Genomic DNA, 23,259 nt, shown 5'->3' with positions numbered 1-23,259 from the left:
ATCTAAAGTAACCTTGCTTTGTCCTTTACCAGCGCTGTGTGTTTCCTGGAGCAATGCAGCTGACTGTAGACTGGGTCCCCCGCCCCCAACCTGCCATGAGTATTATGTCATTATGTCATTCACACTATGCAAAATAGCCATTTCCCCACATTGTTACTTTCTCCCCTCCCCTCCCCCAAAGACAAGGAATATGACAGATCTAAACAACACGGTGAAGCTTATATAACCTAATGAATGGAATCTGTGGCTGGCAGCCTTTCCTTTTAGGCAAACCCATCAAATGAAGCGAAATTAGATTGATCAGCAACAGTACACACCTCTGGGGCACGGCACCATCGAAAGCCAGAGCCAGGAGCATTGATGTACCGACAAGGCACTACTTAGAATCTGAGGGCCAAATGAGTGCAGTTAAATTGACAGCTTTTATTTTGGAGTCAGGGGTGGGGAGTAGGAAGGGCTCTCGTCATCTAGTCTACACACCCTCCCTCGTTTGAGACAGAAAAATCCAGAGCTAATTGCCTTCAGATATGCACTTCTTGTCCTACAGCCTAAAGTGGGGCAGCCCCAGAAGAAATTTGACCACTGAATTCTGCTTATCAAACCAAGTGCTATGATCTCATTTTGCTTTCATAGGGCACTACTAGGAGTGGAATGCACCATGGCACTGTGGGAGGATAAACCAAATTAACAACTCTGGCAACAAGAATGCAACAGATATATTGTTGAGGTGCTGAAGTATTTTATCTAAATACTTATTAGACTGAATTGGATATGTTCCAGTTTTGAAGCCTTGGTTGCAAAGATAGATTTCAATGGTGTAGAAATGTGTGTGTCTGTGCGTATTAAAATACATTTTGTATGAAACCCCCTCCTTAACTTGCTCAGTGCCATTTTTCAGTCTGGTGTCTGTTCCTTTCATTATTTTAAATGATTGCAGGGGGTGGGGGAGGAGACTGACCAAAATCACGGGGAAAGGGAGGCATTTATGACACTGCTGAAAATATTGGGGGGGGCACACACAACCCAGAGTGGTTTCTGAATGAGTGCAAAAGTTTGCAGCATCTTATTCAAAATAATAGTGTAATGATTTCATAGAATTGCAGAGTTGGAAGGGGACACAAGGGTCATCTAGTCCAGTGTTTTTCAACCTTTTTTGGGCAAAGGCACACTTGTTTCATGAAAAAAATCACGAGGCACACCACCATTAGAAAATGTTAAAAAAAATTAACTCTGTGCCTATATTGTCTATATATAAAGTAATTTTCCCACGGCACACCAGGCAACATCTCGCGGCACACTAGTGTGCCGCGGAACAGTGGTTGAAAAACACTGATCTAGTCCAACCCCTTTCAGTGCAGGAATCTTTCACCCAATGTGGGGCTCAAACTCACCACCCTGGGATTAAGAGCCTTGGGATCTTGTTTAGGGGAGTTTTTAATGTTTGAGGTTTTATCGTATTTTTTATATTCTGTTGGGAGCTGCCCTGAGTGGGTGGGTATAAATAAATCATCATTATCATCTACAAATTGAGATATCCAGCCATTTGTGTTTAATGCATAGCTGTCAACTTTCCCCCTTTTTAAAGGGAAATTCCCTTATTCCGAATAGGATTCCTCGCAAGAAAAGGGAAAAGTTGACAGCTATGGTTTAATGCATTCAGAGTTTGAACTCATGAATTCAATATATGGGGCATTTTGTTCAAACAATGTATCTTTTTAAAAAAGTAATGACTTTCATTTCATTTAATACACAATATTGATATGATGGACTGCAATGTTTTCCAGGTAGTTTGCAGAACAATGGCAGGCAGGAGGTTCTATCCAGTGCTATGCCAGCAGCGTTCCGCTGGTACGACGGAATTTCTGTTTCATCTCCTTCCCCCTGTACCCTTCCAAAATCTGCTCTGCATGCTTCCCCAACCTTCTGGAGCTGATTTTGAAAGTACACAGAAGGCAGGAGAAGAAGAGGAAGCTCTGTTGTGCACATGGGACAAGAAGCCAGGCAATCTTCTGAAACCAGGGTGCCACTGATAAGGCACTGAGGGAACTCGGGGAAGGACATTAGAAGAAGATTTCAAAGTCCAGGTAGGAAGAAGCAATCCTTCAGGGAATCTTGCTCCAAACTGTGAAGGACCTTCCAAGGTCAAGCGCAATACATTGTATTGGGCCTGGAAACAGTCTGGAAGCCACTGAAGTATATAAACAAGCCCTCCAAGTGTCCCTATTTTCCAGGGACAGTCACAGGTTTACAGAAGCCATCCCGGTTTCTGATTTGATCCTGGAATGTCCTGCTTTTCCTTAGGACGTCCCTACTTTCATCGGACAAATGCTGGAGGGTATGGTAGGTTGTCCCTATTTTCATCAGAGAGATGTTGGAGGGAATGGATTTATGCGACCCTCCTGAGCTAAGGAGATAAATAACTATACAACCTTTAGAAGACATTTGAAGACAGCCCTATATAGGGCAGTTTAAAAAAAAAAAGTTCGATGTTTTATTGTATTTTTATATATGTCGGAAGCTGCCCAGAATGGCTAGGGCAACCCAGTCAGATGGGTGGGATATTATTATTATTATTATTATTATTATTATTATTATTATTATTATTATTTCCTATTTTCATCAGCCCAATGTTGAAGGGCATGGATGAATCACCAGTGTAATAGGTTCTTAAGGCCCAGCCTCAGTTATCAATCTCCTAGTCATCTTCTGGACTAAGTAAAGTTTCTGAGGTCTGACCCGTTTTCCAAGGCAGCTCCATGTGCGAAGAGCTGCAGCAATCCAAAAGGGACACCAGACTCCTAGAGTCAAAGGCAGAATGTCTGGATTGAAGACTGTCCTTGAATACAGCCATGAAATTAAGGTATCTGTAAGGTGTCTTACAGTACTTTGGCCACCTCATGAGAAGAGAAGACTCCCTAGAAAAGACCCTTATGTTGGGAAAGATGGAGGGCACAAGGAGAAGGGGACGACAGAGGATGAGATGGTTGGACAGTGTTCTCAAAGCCACTAGCATGAGTTTGGCCAAACTGCGGGAGGCAGTGAAAGATAGGAGTGCCTGGCATGCCCTGGTCCATGGGGTCACGAAGAGTCGGACACGACTGAACGACTGAACAACAACAAAGGCGTCTTAATTCATACAATGACTTTTGCAAACCTTTCCTATAAGATAGCAGGTATTTACCCTTGCTTGTTTCAATGAAAGCTCATCAGTTAATTCACTTGCACAGGCATCCCATTCATGGCCAGTGCCATCTCTGATATATGAAGGGCTTCAAAGGTCAACAGTAGCCCCCTATTGCATAGAATGGATTATTAAACAGTCTTTCCCATTTCACGCAGGATTCTGAGGACAAGCAGCTGACACTTATTAGGATGTAAATGAAATGTCCAAATGCCTCAAACAGCACAATTCATTTCGACTAGTGTAGACTTACAAGAGGAGTCAATTTGTAATGTCTACCCAATCAGGTATTTATTATGTCAGCGGGCAAAAAGCTAAACTAAGCCAGCTGTGGTCCTCCTGAATAATTTCAGATGAAATTACTTTCTCAAAGGGGGTGGGGAGAGATCTGTTTGCTTCACAGCTACAGCATTTAATACTAATAATATAGGGTTGCCATATTTCAAACAGTGAAAATCCGGACACAGAAGTTGCTGAGCTTTCTTTTTTTGGGCAAAGTTGTTGTTAGTTTTTGTTAGCTGAAATATGCAATGCTGTTAAGAATCATAAGAATGGTTCAAACCATTCTCAAAATTCTCCTCTTCATTAAATATTCCCTGGATTTCCTCTGAAGAATCAAATATTTGTTGAATGATCATTGAATATTCAGTATTGGTATTCAACAGCCAATGAAACCGCTTTTTCATCTTTGATATTTCAATTCTGCATAGTATTTACTGATAGTATTTCATAGCAAACACAACCATACTATTTAGTATTTGGCAATATTTGATGAAAGTCATGTAATGGTCCTTAGGATTTGATAGAAGTTATTTAGGATTTATAGAGACAGCAATTACATTTATTTAGTTATATGCACAACTGGCAACTTATGAGACTCCATGTTTGACACCCTTCAGTGTCAAAATAATCAAGAGATATCTGTGTTTGCATTTGTTAATTGTAGGTGTGGTGTGGGTAGATGTTTTATAGAAAAATGCCAATAAATTCTTATAAAAAAAAAAACAAAATAATCAAGAGAATATCAACACAGAAGTATAGTACTCAGTTCTGAGGTAAAATTTTAAATCCTCAGATAGGAAATTTGAATGGTGAGAAGTCACATGTGGACAAATTTCACCACCCACAATAAATTGTGGTTTGCTCAAGTTAATAGTCATATCGACAAGTATCAAACTACCAAAATGCTATGGATCAGGACAGAAGTAAACTATCCTGTATATAACCAGTGATTCCCAAACCACCACCCCATGGGAAACTTGAAAAAAAAACATGAGGTCTTGGTGGATCATTTGGTGGTTTTTCCTGCCTGTTGTATCAATTGTGATGCACTGTGCTAGATGCTGTGTGACCTTTAATTGTATTTATTGCTTTTTATTTCTTACATTGCATTGCATTCTATAACAGTTTGAATTCCATAGAATTAAAATTGTAATGTTCTTCACAGGCATGCTGTGGAGCACCTGAATAAAGCTTGCGGATCACTGGTGGTCTAGTGGCTCACAGTTTGGAAAGCCCTGCTGTGTACACTTAATTGAGTGTATTTTCCATTGAATTAAATGGGGAGTGTCTGTGAGTAGACATGTATAGGACTGCACCGTTCAAGCCTTTGGGGGATGACTGACCTCAATTTATTCAGCAAGCTCTAATATGATTCTGCTTTGCGTACAAGCTCCTAGGTTCAATTCCAGGCATTTCTAGGTATGCCAGAAACCCTGGAAAGTTGGTGCCAGTCTCTGCAGACAATATTGAGCTAGATGGATCAGGTTCTGACTCAGGGTAAGGCAGCTTCCTATGTCCTAATTGCTCATATAGTCCTAGATATCAGGTGAGATCCTGCCTCACTGGAACATGGAAGTATTGAACTATGATGACATTCATTCCACCTCAAGAGCAGTGTATCTGTGCATTAAAAAAAAAAAATCCAACCTGCTTCTGAGTTGTTCTGATCTGTCTCTGATTTGATTTGTGTTTCTGGTTCCAGGGTGTTCTTATAAAGCAAAGCTCCTTGTTCTCCCCATGGGAGATCTAAAAATGCCTATAACCAGAACATGCTTGTGGAATTTCCACCAATGCACATAGGCTCTGTGATAGGGCATGTAGGAATTTCTCGACAGAGTCGTCAGTGAAGAAAGGGGTCCTTGGAACAGAATATCTGAATTAGAGAATAAGGTGTTTTTAAATTTAATGTAAACTAGGCTGTCCCTCCAATAAAATGGGAAACCTTGAGTGACAGTGGCTATACCAGGGCTACCAATCCTTGCTTAGCTCAAGCAAGGACCTTTTCAGCAACACAACACAGCCACTCAAATAAAACCTCAAAAGAAGCTGCAAATAGGGATGGACAAGTGTGTCATTTTTTGTTTCTCCCAATTCCTCTTTTTCCCAGTCTTCAGTTCTCCACATTTCCAGATCAGTTTGTGTTTTGTTTTGTTTTTTTAAAGTCCTCATGAAAATTCACCAGCACTTTAGTGCAAATTTCTTATAATATGCACATTTTTAATGCAGTTTTGCCTAATATACACCTTTTTGCAAAGCAACTTCCTCTAACAGAGTACATTTTGAATGCTGTTTTCAATAATGCTTTCCCTCTCTATGCGCACTTCACCCAAGTATATATTTGTACACATTACTTGTTTGCAGATCTGCATTGCAAAATTTGGAGAAATGTGAATTTTCGAAGGATGCTTGTTTTCGATTTACATATTGTTCCGGAAAGAGCACCTTAGCGAAGCTTGTCTTTATAAATGAACTGAATCAAATTTATCCCCCACTGCTAGCTGCAAGGACACAGAAAGGTTTAACTCATTGGGGTTTTCACTGTTCTGTTCTGTTCTGCTCAGTTAGATGTTGCGTTCTAGTCTCTGGTGAATTTTTTCCTTTGCTTTTTTGTACTCTTTGCAAATAGGAGCTTTGTTTAGGTAAAATAAGAACCAAACAGAACTAGACGTTCCAGAAGAGCTGGGATTTGCTTAGGAAGCATGAGGGACTAAGCTGCCCAGATCTCATTAGGAGTCAAGAGGAGGCTTTGATACATATATTGATTTGACACCTTGCTGAGTTTTAGTCTTTAAGGGAATTAGGTACCCACAGCTCCCTGAATTTCAAAGGGAAATCTTCATCCCTAGTTTCAAGCAATCTAGAAGGCTGTTCTGCTTCCAACCTTCATGCATCCTTCAATTCCACCTAGTTCATGTCAATATCACATTCCACTGGGTCAGTGTTGGTGCTGACCTTTAAAGCCCCAAACAGTCTCAGCCCTGTATACCTAAAGAAGTGTTTGTACCCCCATCATTCAGCCTGGACACTGAGCTCAAGCACTGAGGGCCTTCTGGCAGTTCCCTCACTGTGAGAAGTGAAGCTACAAGGAACCAGGCAGAGGGCCTTTTCAGTGGTGGTGCCCACCCTTTGGAACGCCCTCCCATCAGAAGTCAAGGAAATAAACAGCTATCTGACTTTTAGAAGATATCTGAAGGCAGCCCTGTTTAGTGAAGTTTTTAATGTTTGATATTTTATCACTTTATTATTAATAATAATAATAATAATAATATTCTGTTGGGAGCTACTGGGGAAACCCAGCCAGATGGGCAGGGTATGTATGTGTGTGTGTGTGTATGTGTATATATATACACTACTACTACTACTACTACTACTACTACCGTATTTTTCAGTGTATAACATGCCCCCGTGTATAACACGCCCCCTATTTTTTGAGACATAAAATAAAGAAATCCCCCACATGCAATATCCATGTATAAGACGACCGCCAATTTTAACCTTGAAAAATAGGGGAGGGGATATATTCTTATACATGGAAAAATACGGTAATTGGCTGGGCCTTGGCCAAAATCCCAATAAACCCAGTGGGAAAGAACATTGATTTGAACTGCATTAAATGGAATCACTTATTATTCCCCCACAACTCCCAGGCTCTGGGAATTGCCCCCTTCCAAAAAAAAAAGTCATCAAGATGACCGAATCCATTTCAGTACCAAACATAAGCCTCCAATCAGACTGGGTCTAAATAATCCACGTCCTCCAGGCATGCCTGAAGCTGCAATGTTCTCCCCAGCTGGTGCCCGACAGTATGGCTATTCAGGCAACAGGTGGAGGGTTTTTTGGTCTCCCAGGCCTTTTGATTATAATGTGTACCTCTATTTAAGTGCATTTCGATCTTATCAGTATGGCGTGCCACCCACTCCCAACAGTGGCCATCTGAATAAGCTTCTACAGCAGAGAAGGACTGAATAGTGAGTTTGTTCGTATATCCCATTCATTTGCATGATGATTACACTGTAACCACACATAACTTCCTGGCCATTTTAACTCATTGAAGCAGAAGAAGGTCAGAAGCTGTTAAACAGACTATTGGTTGGTTGGTTGGTTGGTTGGTGTTGTTTTTAATCAATTTTATTAAATGTTTTCAACCTAATATACAACCTAAGATTCAAACTAAACTAAAAAGAATAATGAAAAACCATATATCAAACAGAAAAAACCAAAGAGGAAAAGAAAGTAAGATACATTAAAAATAATCCTCATATGATCCTCATAAAACACAAAATTTTAAATATATCTATGTAGCCCTCAGTCACAGTTTTATCTTACTCTTCACACATACAGAGAGTTGAATCCTCCCACCTTCATTTATCACCAATATATGTAAATACATACATCTAGTTGATACTACTACCACCAAAAATCAAAGATCACACAAGAAACCCAATCTAAAAGGAAAATGAAAAAGAGAAGAAAGATAGAGAAAGAAGAACTACTGGTTGGTTGGTAAAAGTTGTTGTAGGCGAAGTACTGCCCCATGAACACTATTTTTTTTATCAAAATACATAACCATCAAAGGAGGTGGGGCCCCAGTTTATTACACAGATTACCAACAGTTTCAAATAATAATAAAGCCAACACAACAAACAGGATGATGCAATATTTCAAGAGAATAATCTAGATGTATTTACAGAACAAGTACAGAAGAAAATGAAAAAAAAACCCAACAGGCCAAAATAACAAAAAATTAAAAAAAAACCAAGTCACACGACAGGTTCTAATCTTACTGCACCCCAATGGACCATAGCATTGTGGCTTGTATACCATCCAGAGGGGCTATCTGCAAAAGTGAAACATTGAAGACTGGCAATGATAGGACACCCTCTTCTCAATCCCCCCCACAGCTGTTCCAGGTGCTAATACTGGTCTCACTGCACTTCTCTCAAAGGGCCAAGCCTCCGCCATGTGTGAATGTGATAAGGAGACACTGGAGTCTCTCCAGCACATTATGTTCGCTTGCCCCTTGTTCAATGTGCCACGGGCAAATTTGTTGGCATCAATCATACAGAAACTAGAGGGCACCCCACCAGAATTCCACCTCGCCCAAATCTTGCAGGACAAGGATACTCATACGACCCTGAAAGTGGCAAGGTTCCTGGTCGCTGTCCTTACCCAAAAGCGACGCCAAGGAGCACTTCAAGCTAGCTAAGGCTTAGTATGCCATTCTATTTTATTGTATTTTATTGTTACTGTGGTGTTTTAGCGGCTGTTGTTCCCACTTGCACAAGTTGTTATCTATGTGTTTTTTACTTGTATGGGCCTATGGCCGTAAATAAAATTCTATTCTATTCTATTCTCACTGCACTTCAAGGGGGTGGGGGTCACAGTGACCCAAGCCAGGTGCCGACCTGCGAGGTGAAGTGTATTAGCATTCCTATCACTTGCTCTGAGATGGTGCTAAATATATAATAATAATAATAATAATAATAATAATAATAATAATAATGATGATGATGATGATGATGAAAAGGGCATTGTTGAAAGAGAATTGCTAAGCATATGAGCTGTTTGATATTTATTTTGCTCTGGGGGGTACGGTCCACAATTATCCTCTGATTCTTTTAAAATGAATTTATGGTAACTAGATTAAAATGCAGGCAATATCCAATATTGCAAATGAAAGGTGTTTATTACAATATAGAACATTGCTGTTTGTTTATTTATTTATGCAGCTAAATATCCATAATGATCCGAAATAGCAATATAAGCATTTGAATAAAGTTTTTTGGTGAGGGGCACTTTGAGTGCCTCCCTTCTTCAAAATGAAACAAAAAACCCTCTTTATTTTATATTTAAAATTACCAATAGGGTCTAGTAGTTGTAAAAGTTAAGACACATTATTTATGAAACCCATTAATCCTGTGGTTTGAAATTCACATCGTTGGGGAGTTATCAATAATTAAAAGGGAAGATGTCATTAAAGTCTGCTGGAAAGGACACAGCAGTCACCTGGGATGTAAACTTTATCTTCAGAATTACAGAACATGATTAATGGGGAGGGAAAAGTATTATCTCCGTTTGAGGCCCCTGACCTTCAGAGAAGCCCAGAATATTCTTCTGCCTGCAGACAGCTATGGCAGTGGGGCAGGAAGTCTCAGATGCAGAATGAATATTCTACATTACCCAGCAGGAAAAGAACATCTTCAAACCTGAATTTTCACACAACAAGTTTTTTCTCTTTTGAGCCAGTTTTCTTGGGGCTTCCAGTGATATCAACCTTCCCCACTCCCCCTTCCAACAATATGTTTGTAAAAAAATAGCCATATAGAATGATGTTTCCTCTCTACCCTACACATTTGCTGTTCTGGGGAGTCTCCTAACCTCTCAAAGCTGATTTGTGGGGGCAGGGGAGGACAGGACAGAAGTTGGACTCATTGCACCCCCTTCAAGCACAACTTTTAAGTTGAATCCAGCCCGCGGAAACTAGGGAATTTTGCTAAAATGCCCGCAAACCTGTTTTGTTCTTATTCCTCTCCAGTCTCTCATGTGATTCAGGTAGTGAAGTAGTTATTGATGTATTGCAACATCAAAACCTTCAGATTGTCCAGAGGGAGGGAGATCTACATTGGGGGGTGGGGTGGGGTGCTCAGCACACAATTAAAAAATTAGTACACCTACATCAATCTACAGTTTGCTGTACTGTAACATTTCATGATTCTATATATTGGAACTTAATTTTCTCTCCAGATGCTACATAGCTAGCATGAACGAGACTAAAAGTGAGATTATAGATACGTGGTGATAACTGGAGTCTTGGGGATTCTGGAACGCCTGGTAAAATATTTTTAATATCTGCAATGTATTTGGATATGCCTATGTGGTACAAAGCTTCCCTCTTCAAAGACCTTCCACACATTAGAAGTACAACTCAGAAAGCTGACACTCCCTAGAAAACCTTATCAAAAGCAAACAACTATAAATAAATCATCCACCCATCAAAGATGCTCTAAGTAGAGCTTTGAATCCAGAAAAGGGTGGAGGGAGGAAATGAGAAATATCACTTTGGGCCTTCTCACAACAAGGCTTTGGTGATTTCCACCCCAAAATCAGTTTATATTGAGAATGCAAAATACACATTAGCTAAAATGCTCACATGAATTTAAAAAAAATCTCTTTCACACTTTCACATAAACAACCACACATTCAAATAAATAGTGAGAGAGACACTCCAGGCAACTGAAACCATGTGAATCCCTTTGTTGGCCAAAAAATTACTATCCAGCCACTGTGATTGGCGAAATATTTCACTGTTATTAAAACTTGGAGCTGTCTGTCAAAATGAAAGATACTCCCACAACTCCATGCCTTCCCCAGTCATGCTCAGGATGTTTCTTTAGTCATAACAACAACAACAACTATTATTATTATTATTATTATTATTATTATTATTATTATTATATGCCGCCCAGCTGACTGAGTTGCCCCAGCCACCCTGTGTGGCTTCCAACAAAATATAGAAACACAAGAAACCTCAAACATTAAAAAAACCTCCCTGTACAGGGCTGCCTTCAAATATCTTTTAAAAGTGAGATAGATCATGAGAGAGACACTGACATCTGATGGGAGGGCGTTCCACAGGGCGGGCGCCACTACTGAGAAGGCCCTCTGCCTGGTTCCCTGTAATCTCACTTCTCACAGTGAGGGAACTGCCAGAAGGCCCTCGGAGCTGGACCTCAGTGTCCAGAATGAATGATGGGGGTGGAGTATACAGCGCCAAAGCCATTTAGGACTGTAATGGGTCAGTTTGTTTTTGCTTTTTTACAAATAATATTTAAAAAAATTCATTTATTTAATAAAACATATACACTGCTTGATTTTTAAAAAAATAAATAAAAAATCTCAATGAGGAAAACAACAAAATTATCTGTGAAAATGGTTAAAAGCAACTCTATAAAATATTCAAAAAAATTAAAACCAGCAATAAACAAAAAAGAGATTAAAATGCTGCTGTTGCCTTTAAAATCCAGGTCCAGAGAGTTTTTTTCAGACTTTAGGGAGCCCCTTAGCTTACCTGAGAGGTTTTGTTGCGGCATAAATCAATCTCATATAACTAACATGCTTAACTCTAATCAATGCATGAAGGGGTTAAGATCATAAAGTAAGCTATCCTGCCAGGCTCAGCTAAGTCACACCTCCTCACCTTGGGAGGAAGGGCTACCGCTTTATTTTGTTCTCCCACTTTTTTTCTTTTTCCCCACCATGTGAACTGACTAGTAAGGATGTCTGGGCTGGTTGCTCCAAGCCGAGACTGCGTGGCATTAGCAAGTCATCTTTGTGTTTTTACACAAATAATTTAGAAACATTTACCACTTTTTGTAACCTAAGCTAAACTGCCTGTCTTTTATTGCTGCTGTATGGGAAAGCCCATGAATCTGACCTTTGAAGAGTTTGTAAGTACAGTAAACCAAACGTGTAATCTCTTTCTATGCTAAGAGGAGGTAGGTAGTTTTGGGAAGGGGGTATTTAAAAGGTCTAAGAGTTCCATGCTTTATTTTGCTGCATGTGTTGTGATTTTAAATTTCTGCTGGAGCTCTCTCACCAAAGAGTACTCCCCACCCGCACTGGATTTTGGCAACTGTGAATTCTCATTTTGTTCCTTAATGAATTACTTTTAAAAAACCAACACTTGTTACCCCTGTTACCTTCATTCACCATGTAACTGAGGAAGCATGCAGCACCAATGCACACCCCTATTAAATACACACTAAGGGGCAGTCGTACCTTGGCTCCCGAACGCCTTGGCTCCCGAACAAATCGGTTCCCGAACGATCGAAACCTGGAAGTGAGTGTTCTAGTTTTCAAATGTTCTTTTGGAAACCTAACACCCGGTGGGGCTTCCGCAGCTTCCGATTGGCTGCAGGAACTTCCTGCAGCCAATCAGAAACTGCTCTTTGGTTTCCGGACATTTTGGAAGTCGAACAGATTTCCGTAATAGATTCCGTTACACTTCCAAGGCACGGCTCTACTTCCCCATCCACACATGCTTATGTCCCAGTTGGACTCTCTGATAAGCTGGTCTTACCTTATCCCGAATCCCTTGCCTCACATTTTCCCTTTCAGCCTCCATCTTGGCATATTTAGCTTTCCTCTCTTCTTCCTGCTGCCGAAGGGCTTCCTGTCGTTCTTCTTTCCTTCTTGGCAGCATCTGATCCTTCTCTTCTTCTCCACCCAGCATCTTCCCCATATCTTTGGTAGCCCCTAAGGAAAGAGTGCAACGAAAAGGCAATGTGAGAAGGAACCGAGGCACTAAGAAGAACCTTTGTGGATGAGTACAATGCTGCCCTTGTGCATCAGGAGCTGAATCCATTTACTTTGTTTTAAAAACGAGTCCTTCCTTACAAAGAATGGGCTTCGATTCAGAGAAGCCTTTTGAAAACAGAAGGAGACAGAATAAGGTAAATGTTGCTGATTTCCCCTACACGGACCCTCTTGCCAATCAACAGGTAACTTTATTTCGAATGCAAGACAGTTCATTCCTAAATTTGTTCTACCTCTCATCCACGTCAATCTGTGATTTTTTTTATTTTAAAAATGCATTGCATATGTTTTGTCAGCATTTTTGTATACTTTTTAGGCATTTTTGGTCCCTTTTACCCTAAATGCACATTTTATATGCATTTTGCTGTCTTCTAAAGCATTGAAAAATTCAGAGAAGGGTGAAAACTGAATGAGAGCTGCTTTCCAATTTGAGCATTGGCCAGGGGAAGTGCAAATGAGGTCAGTTTACAATCTGAACCCAAGTAAAATCCTCAAGCATCCTCATTTGCCCCTTCCAAGTTATCCTGGCATGTTTCCCATGTCCTCCAGAGTGGATATTCAGTGGGTACAGGAAGGAAGTGGACATCTGCTTACATCACTCCAAATCCACTTCATGCTGTTGTTACTGGTGGCTTTGGGAGTAAACATGGAGGAAAAATCTTGTGGGACATCTTCAGGGAAAAGAAAAAGCTAAGGAGTAATAATAATAATAATAATAATAATAATAATAATAATAATAATAATTATTTATACCCCACCCACTGGCTGGGTTCCCCCAGCCACTCTGGGCAGCTTCCGACAAAATATAAAAATATAATAGTCCTTTAGATATTAAAAGCTTCCCTAAACAGGGCTGCCTTCACAAATCTCTTTTAACCCCACATATGAAAGAACATTCCCTCTACTTCTTTATCTCCAGCACTTATCTGATTCAGTCTTATATATCTTAGTAAGCCTACTTGGAATTAAATACCACCTGTAAATCATTTTCAAGTAGTTCTCCTTCAAAGAATAACATGCTGTGAACTTCAAGTCACCTTTCCAGTGTTTTTCCCAGAGGTTAAAATCTATATTGTGACCTATATCTATTGTCCAGTGTGTCATTGAGGTTTAACAAGCTTGTCTTTTGTTTCCCACTCTAATAATAAATTATACATTTTAGACATAAATTTCTCTTTGTTTTATAAAAGTTATTTTCAAAATTGTGAGCTTTGATCCAGAAAACATTTTTTCTATCTAATGGTATTGTAACCAATCCATAACATGGCTGCTTACATTTTCCACTGATCTCAGTTTGGGTTCCCCCCTGTAAAGTACAGCAGTTCCCTGTAGGTTAACCACTGTCTAGCCATATTAACTCTCTTAATAGTAATAGCCTTGATAGAAAATAGCCATAAAGGTGTTTTCCTTTTCAGAAGATTTTTATGTATCTCCCAAACTCTATACAGATTCTTCCTAAGAATACGGTTCATAATTTTTAAAATAAATGTTCACCTTCCCATACCAAAGACATGCATGCCAGCCTAATTTTAAACCATGACCTTCTAAGTCCAGGATGTCTGCATTATCCAATGTAAACAATTCTTTCAACCAACACAAACAGGCTGCCTCATAATACTTTTGCAGGTCTGACAGGTCAAAGCCTCCTCTTTCTTTTATGTCTATCATAATTTTATTTTTGATTCTTGGCTTTCACCCTGCGAGATAAATTTAGAAATATCCTTCTTCCATTCTTTGAAGCAGCCTGAATTATTTTTAACTGGAACTGATTGGAATATAAACAGCACCCTGAGCAATAGAGTCATTATAATAGCTGAGATTCTGTCAAGCAGGGAGAGCTTCATTCTCTCCCAAATCTCCAACTCTTTCTTGATCTCTTTCCACAGTTTAACATAATTATTTTCAAATAAGTTGAGATTTCTTCCTGTCAGCCAGATTCCCAAATATCAAACTTTTTTTACATACAGTGGTACCTCCGGTTACGAACTTAATTCGTTCCGGAGGTCCATTCTCAACCCGAAACCACTCATAACATGAAGAGCACTTTTGCTAATGGCGTTTCCTGCTGCTGCCACGCTGCAAGCACGTGACTTCTGCTCACATCCTGCGGCAAAGGTCACAACTGGGAGCATCTACTTCCGGGTTAGCGGAGCTCATAACCCGCAGTGTTCGCAAGGGGGATGGTACATAACACAAGGTTCCATTGTATTTTCAAACCAGACATTTTTTTCCTAACATATTTTTTGACTTACCACCCATGTTTTTCACCAACATTTTTGTTTTATCTGAATTTATTTTAAACCCTGAAACCCTGCCATGCTTCCTCATATGATAGACAACAGTCCATGCATAATGGCCACTTAAAGTATATATGCATTTACATATAATATGCATCAGTCCATACATACCATCAAGGACAAGTAAATCCTGTTTCTTCCCATTGCCAAATAAAGAGAATAAACAGGGGGTTGTGTACTGCCTGATCAATGTGCATAGACTCCAAATGATGCTGTCGACTGTGCACAATCTAGAGGCATAAATAGAGTATTTTGCCCTTCGCTAGGTCAATAAGCATATGGTTCCCTTGAAGAATATTCCCTTGAAGAGACATTATGTACATTTACCAGTGTGTGAAATTCTCACATTCTCCAGTATCACTTGGAGATTATGTACATTGACCACGCAGTATGAAAAATCCTGTTTAAGATGTTCATTTGTGCATGTTCCCCATAATGTACACAATAGCTGGTATTTGGGGTGGGGTTATTGGGTTGTTGCTTTTATTTTGATTATGTATTTTGTGGTTTTATATTTTGATTTTATTCTGTGAACTGCCCTGAGACCACCGGGTATAGGGCGGTATATAAATTCAAATAATAATAATAATAATAATAATTTGTGCACATTCTCCGTTCAACCCAACATACATATATTGCAGCTCCTTTTCAGCTTGATGTCTGTACTAGATATTTACCCAGATGTCAAACTAGTACATTTTATTTCCTCTGGACTCAGATGTTATTATGGATTCCGTCTACATACCTGCCTCCTATGCTTGAATTCTCTCTCAGCCTCTCATGATGACTTGTGTGCTGGTTTAACATGCATGCATCACTCGGTCTCTCTGGTAGATTAAAGTACATTTGATGATTGGCAGCTAGGAAAGGAAACTAGGCTCACATTGTGAGAAGTGATGTGAAGTGATATATGAGTTTTATCTGGGGTGTTAGATCTGTGGTCACACACACACGCAGAGGCAATTCATCCCCTGATGTTGACGAATCTCTTATCCACTGGCATCACCCTTCATCTCTGCTCAGTCAGTCATGAACTGATTGTACCCAACTAATATCAACTGGGTCCATTCTCAGTAGAAGAGAGACAGCTCACAGACCGATAATTGCACTCTGTAGAATTTAATATGACAGAGGCATGATACATTTGGAGTGAACGGAAAGGCTGCAACGTAGAAAATCCTCAGTAGTTTTGTTCCTTTTCCAATCAAAGCATTTTCTCTGGAAATGGTGGCTATGGAAGGCTGGCTGACCTATGTCCCTCTAGTCATTGCGTCCAACTCCCATCAGCCTCAGCTGGTATTGTTGATTGAAAGGACCGCTGGGAGCTGAGGTCCAGCAAAACCTGGAGGACTACGGGTGAGATACCCTTGCTGTAATAAATGAGAATTCTTAAGAGTTTTCATTCTGTATAAGTTGAAGAACTCTTGAAAGAGGATGTGGACAGAGAAGATGTGGCTTCAAAGCCCTGGTTCACCCATGAAACCTGTAGGGTGGCCTTGGGCAAGTCTATGATAAAGAGCATGGAAACAGCATTGGGCTGAGTAGGGTGATCATATTTGGAGGAGAGGGCAGCTGCCTTCAGGAGCAGTGTGGGGGAAATTGCCTTTGAGGTGGTGATGGTGCTTCTGTTCTTAAGATGCCCGGAGGCTCTGAAATCAGTTGCGCTTTTAATATAAAATTAACAGTTTCTTTCATAGGGAGCTGTGTCTGTTTTGGTGGTGCCCAGATAACACCTCTAAGTTACTGTTATAACACAGCCTCTCAGGTTTTGTGGGAGATTTTCAACTGGAGATTTCCTACCTTCCCAGTGAAGTCTGCCAGGCACCATCATTAGCATCCTTGCACTGTCAGGTAAAAAAACCTCACCTTCTCCCAGGCATTTGACAGAAAAGGATATCGACAAGCTGGGGCAGCTTCAGAGGACGACGAACAAGTTGATAAAAGCTCTGGAAACCAAGTATTGTGAGGAAGGGTTGAAGGAGCTCAGTACGTTTAACCTGGAGAAGAGACTGAGAAGTCATATGATAGCCACCTTCAAATATCTGAAGGGCTGTCACATGGAAGATAGAGCAAGCTTGTTTTCTGCTGCTCTGGAGAGGAGGACCCACACAAATGGATTCAAATTACAAGAAAGGAGATTCCAGCTAAACATTAGGAAGAACTTTCTGGTGGTGAGTATTGTTCTACAGAGGAATGGATCGCCTTGGAAAGTGGTAGTCTCTCCTTCACCACAGGTTTCTAAACAGAGGTTGGATGGTGATCTGTCACAGATTCTTTACCTGTAATTCCTGCATTGCAGGAAGTTGGACTAGATCTCCCTTGGTGCACCTCCTAACTGTACAATTCTATATTTTTATTGTTTGTTGGTGGCATGTTTACACTGCTGTTCAGTTGGGTATGTTTTATAGGTTTTTCCTATAGATTTTATCATTTTTCTGATTTTATAGAATTATTATTATTATTATTATTATTATTATTATTATTATTATTATTCCCTGTCCACCTGGCTGGGTTTCCCCAGCCACTCTGGGCAGTTCCCAACAGAATATTAAAAACATGCTAAAACATCAAACATTAAAAACTTCCCTAAACAGATGCCATCAGATGTCTTCTAAAAGTCGGATTGTTGTTTATTCCCTTGACATCTGATGGGAGGGTGTTCCACAGGGCGGGTGCCACTACCGAGAAGGCCCTGTGCCTGATTCCCAGTAAACTCACTTCTCGCAATGAGGGAACCGCCAGAAGGCCCTTAGAGCTGGAGCTCAGTGTCCGGGCTAAATGATGGGGGTGAAGACGCTCCATCAGGTATAGTGGGCCAAAGCTGTTTAGGGCTTTAAAGGTCAGCACCAACACTTTGAATTGTGCTTGGAAACGTACTGGGAGTCAATGTAGGTCTTTCAGGACCGGGGTTCTATGATCTAGGCAGCCACTCCCAGTCACCAGTCTAGCATTATGCTCTGTGCATTATGAAATTTGCTTGAGGACTCCTTATGCAGTAAGCAACAGATAGATTGAAACAGTAATACTAGTAGTAACAACAACTCATACATAGAGCCATTGCACACGGTTAGCACTGTACTAGGACAGCCCATCTGAAAATTGCTGGTGGAGACATATCCCAAGTTTAGCATTTTTATTTCCGCTAGATATTTTTGAGTCGGCAAAACTACATCAGCTTTATCTTCGGTTAGTTTATCTCTGCTTAGAGCTGCCCTGACTGTAATGAGGTAAGCTGCTCAGGAAACTGAATTCAGAGATACAGTGACAGAAGAAAAGATACGCTTATTGCTTCTAAGCATTGCTTTATAGGCTATCATTATGTCACAACAACACAGCCATAGTCTGGCTGCTTCTGTTGGCTAAGGTGAGGCTGCAAATCGTTGTTGCTTCTGGATATTGAGGGTATAATTCTGTACTATGAAAATCAGTGCTATTGTTGAAGCATCAATCCAGCCCTTACAAGCAATAGGTGGTTGATACAGATTTGTGTTTTATTTTGTTTTTGTTTAAAGGAAAAATAAGTAAATTAAAGGAGGGTTGCTTTGATGCCAAAGATCCAGGTTTAGGGCAAGCACTCTTTTGGTGAGAGAGAGCCCCAGCAGAGATTTAAAATCATAAAATATGCAGAAAAAATAAAGTGTGGGGAAATAGGCTGCTAGACAGTTGAAAAATATCCCCTTCTAAGTTGCTTCCAAAATTTCCCTCTTCCCTTAGCATAGAAAGAGACTGCACATTTGGTAAGTTTAAAATGGTTTACTTATAAACCCTTCAAAGGCGCAATTCATGTGCTTTTCCATACAGCATTAAGGAAAGGTTGCACAGGTAGTAAAACTTGGCTTGGTTACTGTAGTGAAAGTTCCTATATTATTGGTATAGGAACTCAAGAGATGCTTGTTAGATTCATATGGCCTGAGCTTGGAGCAACCACCTTGGATCTCTTTACAGTGTGGTGTAGTGGTTAGGAGCGGTAGACTCGTAATCTGGTGAACCGGGTTCGTGTCTCCACTCCTCCACATGCAGCTGCTGGGTGACCTTGGGCTAGTCACACTTCTCTGAAGTCTCTCAGCCCCACTCACCTCACAGAGTGTTTGTTGTGGAGGAGGAAGGGAAAGGAGAATGTTAGCCGCTTTGATACTTTGGGTAGTGATAAAGCGGGATATCAAATCCAAACTCTTCTTCTACAGGCTGACCTGCTCAGGTAGAATGAGGTACAGCAGTAGGTACCCTCTTCCCAAGGTGAGGGAGAATGACCTAGCTAAGCCTGGCAGGACAGCTTATTCTATGACATTAACTCCTTCTTGCTTTACTTAGACTTAAGAATGTTGGCTATATGAAGCTGGTTAGTAAAAGGCAATAAAGCTTAGGTTCCTAAGTGGTAAATGTTTCTAAGTTATTTGTTTAGAAATACAGTGGAACCTTGGTACCCGAATGCCTCTCTTGTCGTACGTTTCGGTTTTCGAACACCGAAAACCCGGAAGTAAATGCTCCCGTTTTCGAATGTTTTTCGGAACCCGAATGTGTTCTGCTGAGTGCAAGAAGCTCTTGCAACCAATGGGAAGCTGTGTCTCAGTTTTTGTACCTTTCGGAAGCCGAACGGGCTTCCAGAACGGATTTCGTTGAAGAACTGAGGTACCACTGTACAAAGATGGCTCATGAGGTCTGTTTTGGAGCATTCAGCTTAGATCTTGCTGGGTTCACATGGTGGAAAACGGGAAGAATAAAGGGTTCCAGGGGTGCCAACTTGAAAAAAATATGGGGGGGTCAGGTAAGCCTCACCCCACATAGTCAATCACAAGACATGGCAAAAACACACACACACACACACACACACACACACACCATTTGAATGCCAATGTCCATCAACTTTGGGGGGGTCCAGCCCAGACCCCTCAAGTGTTCTGATTTAATAGGGACATCCCAAATTTACAGAAGCTGACCCAGCTTCTGATACCAATCCAGGCCATGCAGAGTTGGGAGACACAGTGTCTTGTGGAGGCCGCTCCAGGAGGCAGAAGACAGCAAAAGTAAGAAAGGGCAGGGAAGGAGGGGGCGAGCAGGCGGGTGGGTGAGGAAGGGGTCAGCAGCAGAGATGAGGTGAGCAATGGAGATGAAGGATGGTCCAGGATGCCCTGAATTTTTCTCACAAAATGGTGGAGGGTATGCCAGCTCCCTCAGATATTTTATGGGAGGGCAAAGGGACCTCAGTGCCTAGGAGTTGGGTCCTATGTGCCCACCCTAGCTCAGATTCCAACTGCAAGGGAGGCCAAAACCTGGCTCAGCTGGGACTCATGAGACTGGGTGCCTGAACAGTACAGAGGTAAAGGTAAAGGTAAAGAAACCCTGGACAGTTAAGGCCAGTCAAAGGCGACTATGGGGTTGCGGCACTCATTTCACTTTCGGGCCGAAGGAGCCGGCGTTTGTCCACAGGCAGCTTTCCGGGTCATGTGGCCAGCTTCTGGTGCAACGGGACACCATGACAGAGACCAGAGAGCATGGAAACACCACTTACCTGCCTGCCCACAGCGATACCTATTTATCTACTTGCACTGGCATGCCTTTGAACTGCTAGGTTGGCAGGAGCTGGGACAGAGCAACGGGAGCTCACCCCGTCGTAGGGATTTGAACTGCCAACCTTCTGATCGGCAAGCCCAAGAGGCCCAGCGGTTTAGACCACAACGCCATATATCCCCACACCCTTATCTTTTTTAGATGGGCCTACCATGTCCCTAGAGTATGTGAACTGCTCAATGATGTCTCCTCCAGGTCCATACTGGAGTGTTTATTGGGGATATAACTCCCTTGTGGGCACAGTGGGCCTGCACACCAGGTCTCCATCTCCTTGCAGATGCAGGCACCTGCCCTTCATGTGTGTGAACAGAGGGGTGGATGGTGCTCCTCATATCTAAACCCATATGCATAGATGACACCTTGGAACAAAAGGACATTTCCCAGAGTTCTTGTAGATGCTCTCCATGTCATCGAAGACAGAAAAGGCACTTGTTAATCACAGTGACTGTTGCTCTGTGATACATTGCTAATTGTCATGTACGCCGTGCTCTACAAGGGGTTCTGATGTAGCATTGTTCTTTATTCAGCATGTTACTTGGGGTGGAAGGGGGGGATTAAAATCTTCCATCCCTCTCCTCCTCCCTACTTTTTTTGAATGATGCTATTAAGAGGTACTTTTTTTTTTTTGGCTGTACAGCAACAAAAGCCCCAATGATTAATTTATGTTCAGCAGAAATCCTTGCAATTAGAACAGCTGTCTAAAGAAAGAGAAGCAAATTCTATCTTTTCTCGGGGGCTTTGGGGGAAAGTACCCCCCAAAAAAGGTCATAGTTTCCTCTCCCCACCTCTAACAACAACAACAACAACAACAACAACAACAACAACAATGAAAGTCAGAGAGAAATTGTCTAATTAACTCTCACTGTCAATCTATGGCCAAATGCCCCAGTCTCTTAGCCACTGAAAACCTGCTGCCATGATTGTCTCAGCAACAACTGGTCACCTGGGATTGTGCATTCAGCTTGCCATATGTAATGATCCCTCTTCTCTTTTACCCGTGCAGTATTTCTGGGGCATCTCCTCTCACCCACACCAATTTTAGGGTGCATGAGGGAGGAGAGGAGGAGAATGCCTTATTGTGCAAGTCCTTGCCTCTAATTCCGCCGATGGGAAGTATCATTTCCTGGCAAAACAAAGCTGCTCCCCTCCTTACTAAGACCCATCCTATAAATCCTCCTTCCACAGCCACACTCAAACCCCAATACCAGATTCTGGTTCTCAGGAGGGACTGGTCATGCCCCACCAGTCAGGTGAATGGAGGAGAAGCTGGGTCACATCTCAAAAGGGAGCATTATGAAGGGTGCAATAAAGCATAAGAGTTAGGAACAGTGGGGCGGTATGTTTAGCACCCCCATGTGTGCGCGCACACCCACACCCACACACCACAACTTTATTAGGTTTCCCTCTAATCTCTCCCCCACCCCTGCCACAACTATTTCATTATCTCTCTAAAGCAGCCAGTGTGATTTTTTTAATTATTAAAGCAAATACCCTTGACATTTTCATAATCAAGCGACTACATGACAACTCATTCCCCCCCTAAAGACTATTAAAGTTAGACAACTTTTACATGTCTGGACCTTAATTGAAGGTCAATGGAGCTTATTAAAAGAGCTGAGTCACTGTGGGGTGGGAAGGGCCTCCTTTTAAAACGAATAATTATTTCCCTTTTCAAAAAAGAAAAAAGAAAAAAACCCACAGATTGATTTCAACGGTCAGTTGCTTGGAAGACTATTTGCATTCTCTTAGCTGCTGAATCTCAGCCCCTTACACGGTTTGGGAAATGTCTGTTTAGAACTATACAACCTTAAGCGGGAGGGAGAAAGCATAGACTCAGATAACCAGTGCTAGTCTTCAAAGAAGCAGCACCTGCCCCCCACAAGCCACAATCTGCCCTCCCTGCTCCCCAAGGCTGCCCCAGGCCATCCATTTCCAACAAATCACCTGCTCTCTTTTCCACTGGGGTCCTTGCAAGTGCAACACTGTCTGTTCTGTAAATAGCATGTAATGTACCTACCTGTGTTCTAGGATTATCAGTCAGCCCTCTGTGACCTATTAAGGAAGGCTATTTGGCTGGGAATCTGTACAAAAGGCAAGGAGGGCCCCCGCTTCACAGAACACACCAGCATTATGTTGCCCAGAAGCAATTACATATGGAGAAGTACTTTACACATTTTTAGGGCCTTGGCTACAACAATGTTGCCCCAAACCAGCCATGGTTGTGATTGGATAATGAGATTCCTTGCCAAGCCAGGCACACACCTGTCTCCCCATCTCATCCCATCCTCCCCATCTCTTGGTAATCTTTTATCCTCACCCACCTTGGCCACTATTTTTCTACTTATCTCACTGAAAACAAAGATTGGGCTTGTTATAGTGCCACAGAGGTCACAGACTGTAGCAGGGAAGTAATTTAATTAAGAGATGCATTGTTTCATCCCAATAGTTTTGTACCACACAATTTAGCTGCCCCCCCAAAAAAACCCCAAAATGTTGTTCTACTTGTTGTTATAACTCATATCTTCCATTTCTGTTACGGTTTGTGGTTATAATCATCTTAACCAGTTAATGATGCCTACTTTTTAATGGGAATGAATGGGATTGGGGGTTGTTCCA

General features: G+C 41.4%; 1 protein-coding gene across 2 annotated transcripts in view; it reads right to left on the bottom strand.

The window, feature by feature from the left end:
- Nucleotides 1-23,259, bottom strand: part of CPLX1 (complexin 1) — a 133,893-nt gene that overhangs the window by 37,341 nt on the left and 73,293 nt on the right. For both annotated transcript variants that reach the window (XM_033173588.1, XM_033173589.1), the window contains exon 3: nt 12,543-12,718. In XM_033173588.1, coding sequence (XP_033029479.1) covers nt 12,543-12,718 — 176 coding nt within the window. The remainder of the gene's footprint in view (nt 1-12,542; nt 12,719-23,259) is intronic.

The sequence above is a fragment of the Lacerta agilis genome, chromosome 16, assembly GCF_009819535.1.
Source record: "Lacerta agilis isolate rLacAgi1 chromosome 16, rLacAgi1.pri, whole genome shotgun sequence".
In the NCBI taxonomy this organism is placed as follows: Eukaryota; Metazoa; Chordata; class Lepidosauria; order Squamata; family Lacertidae; genus Lacerta; species Lacerta agilis.
This window is presented reverse-complemented; position numbering and strand designations above follow the sequence as displayed.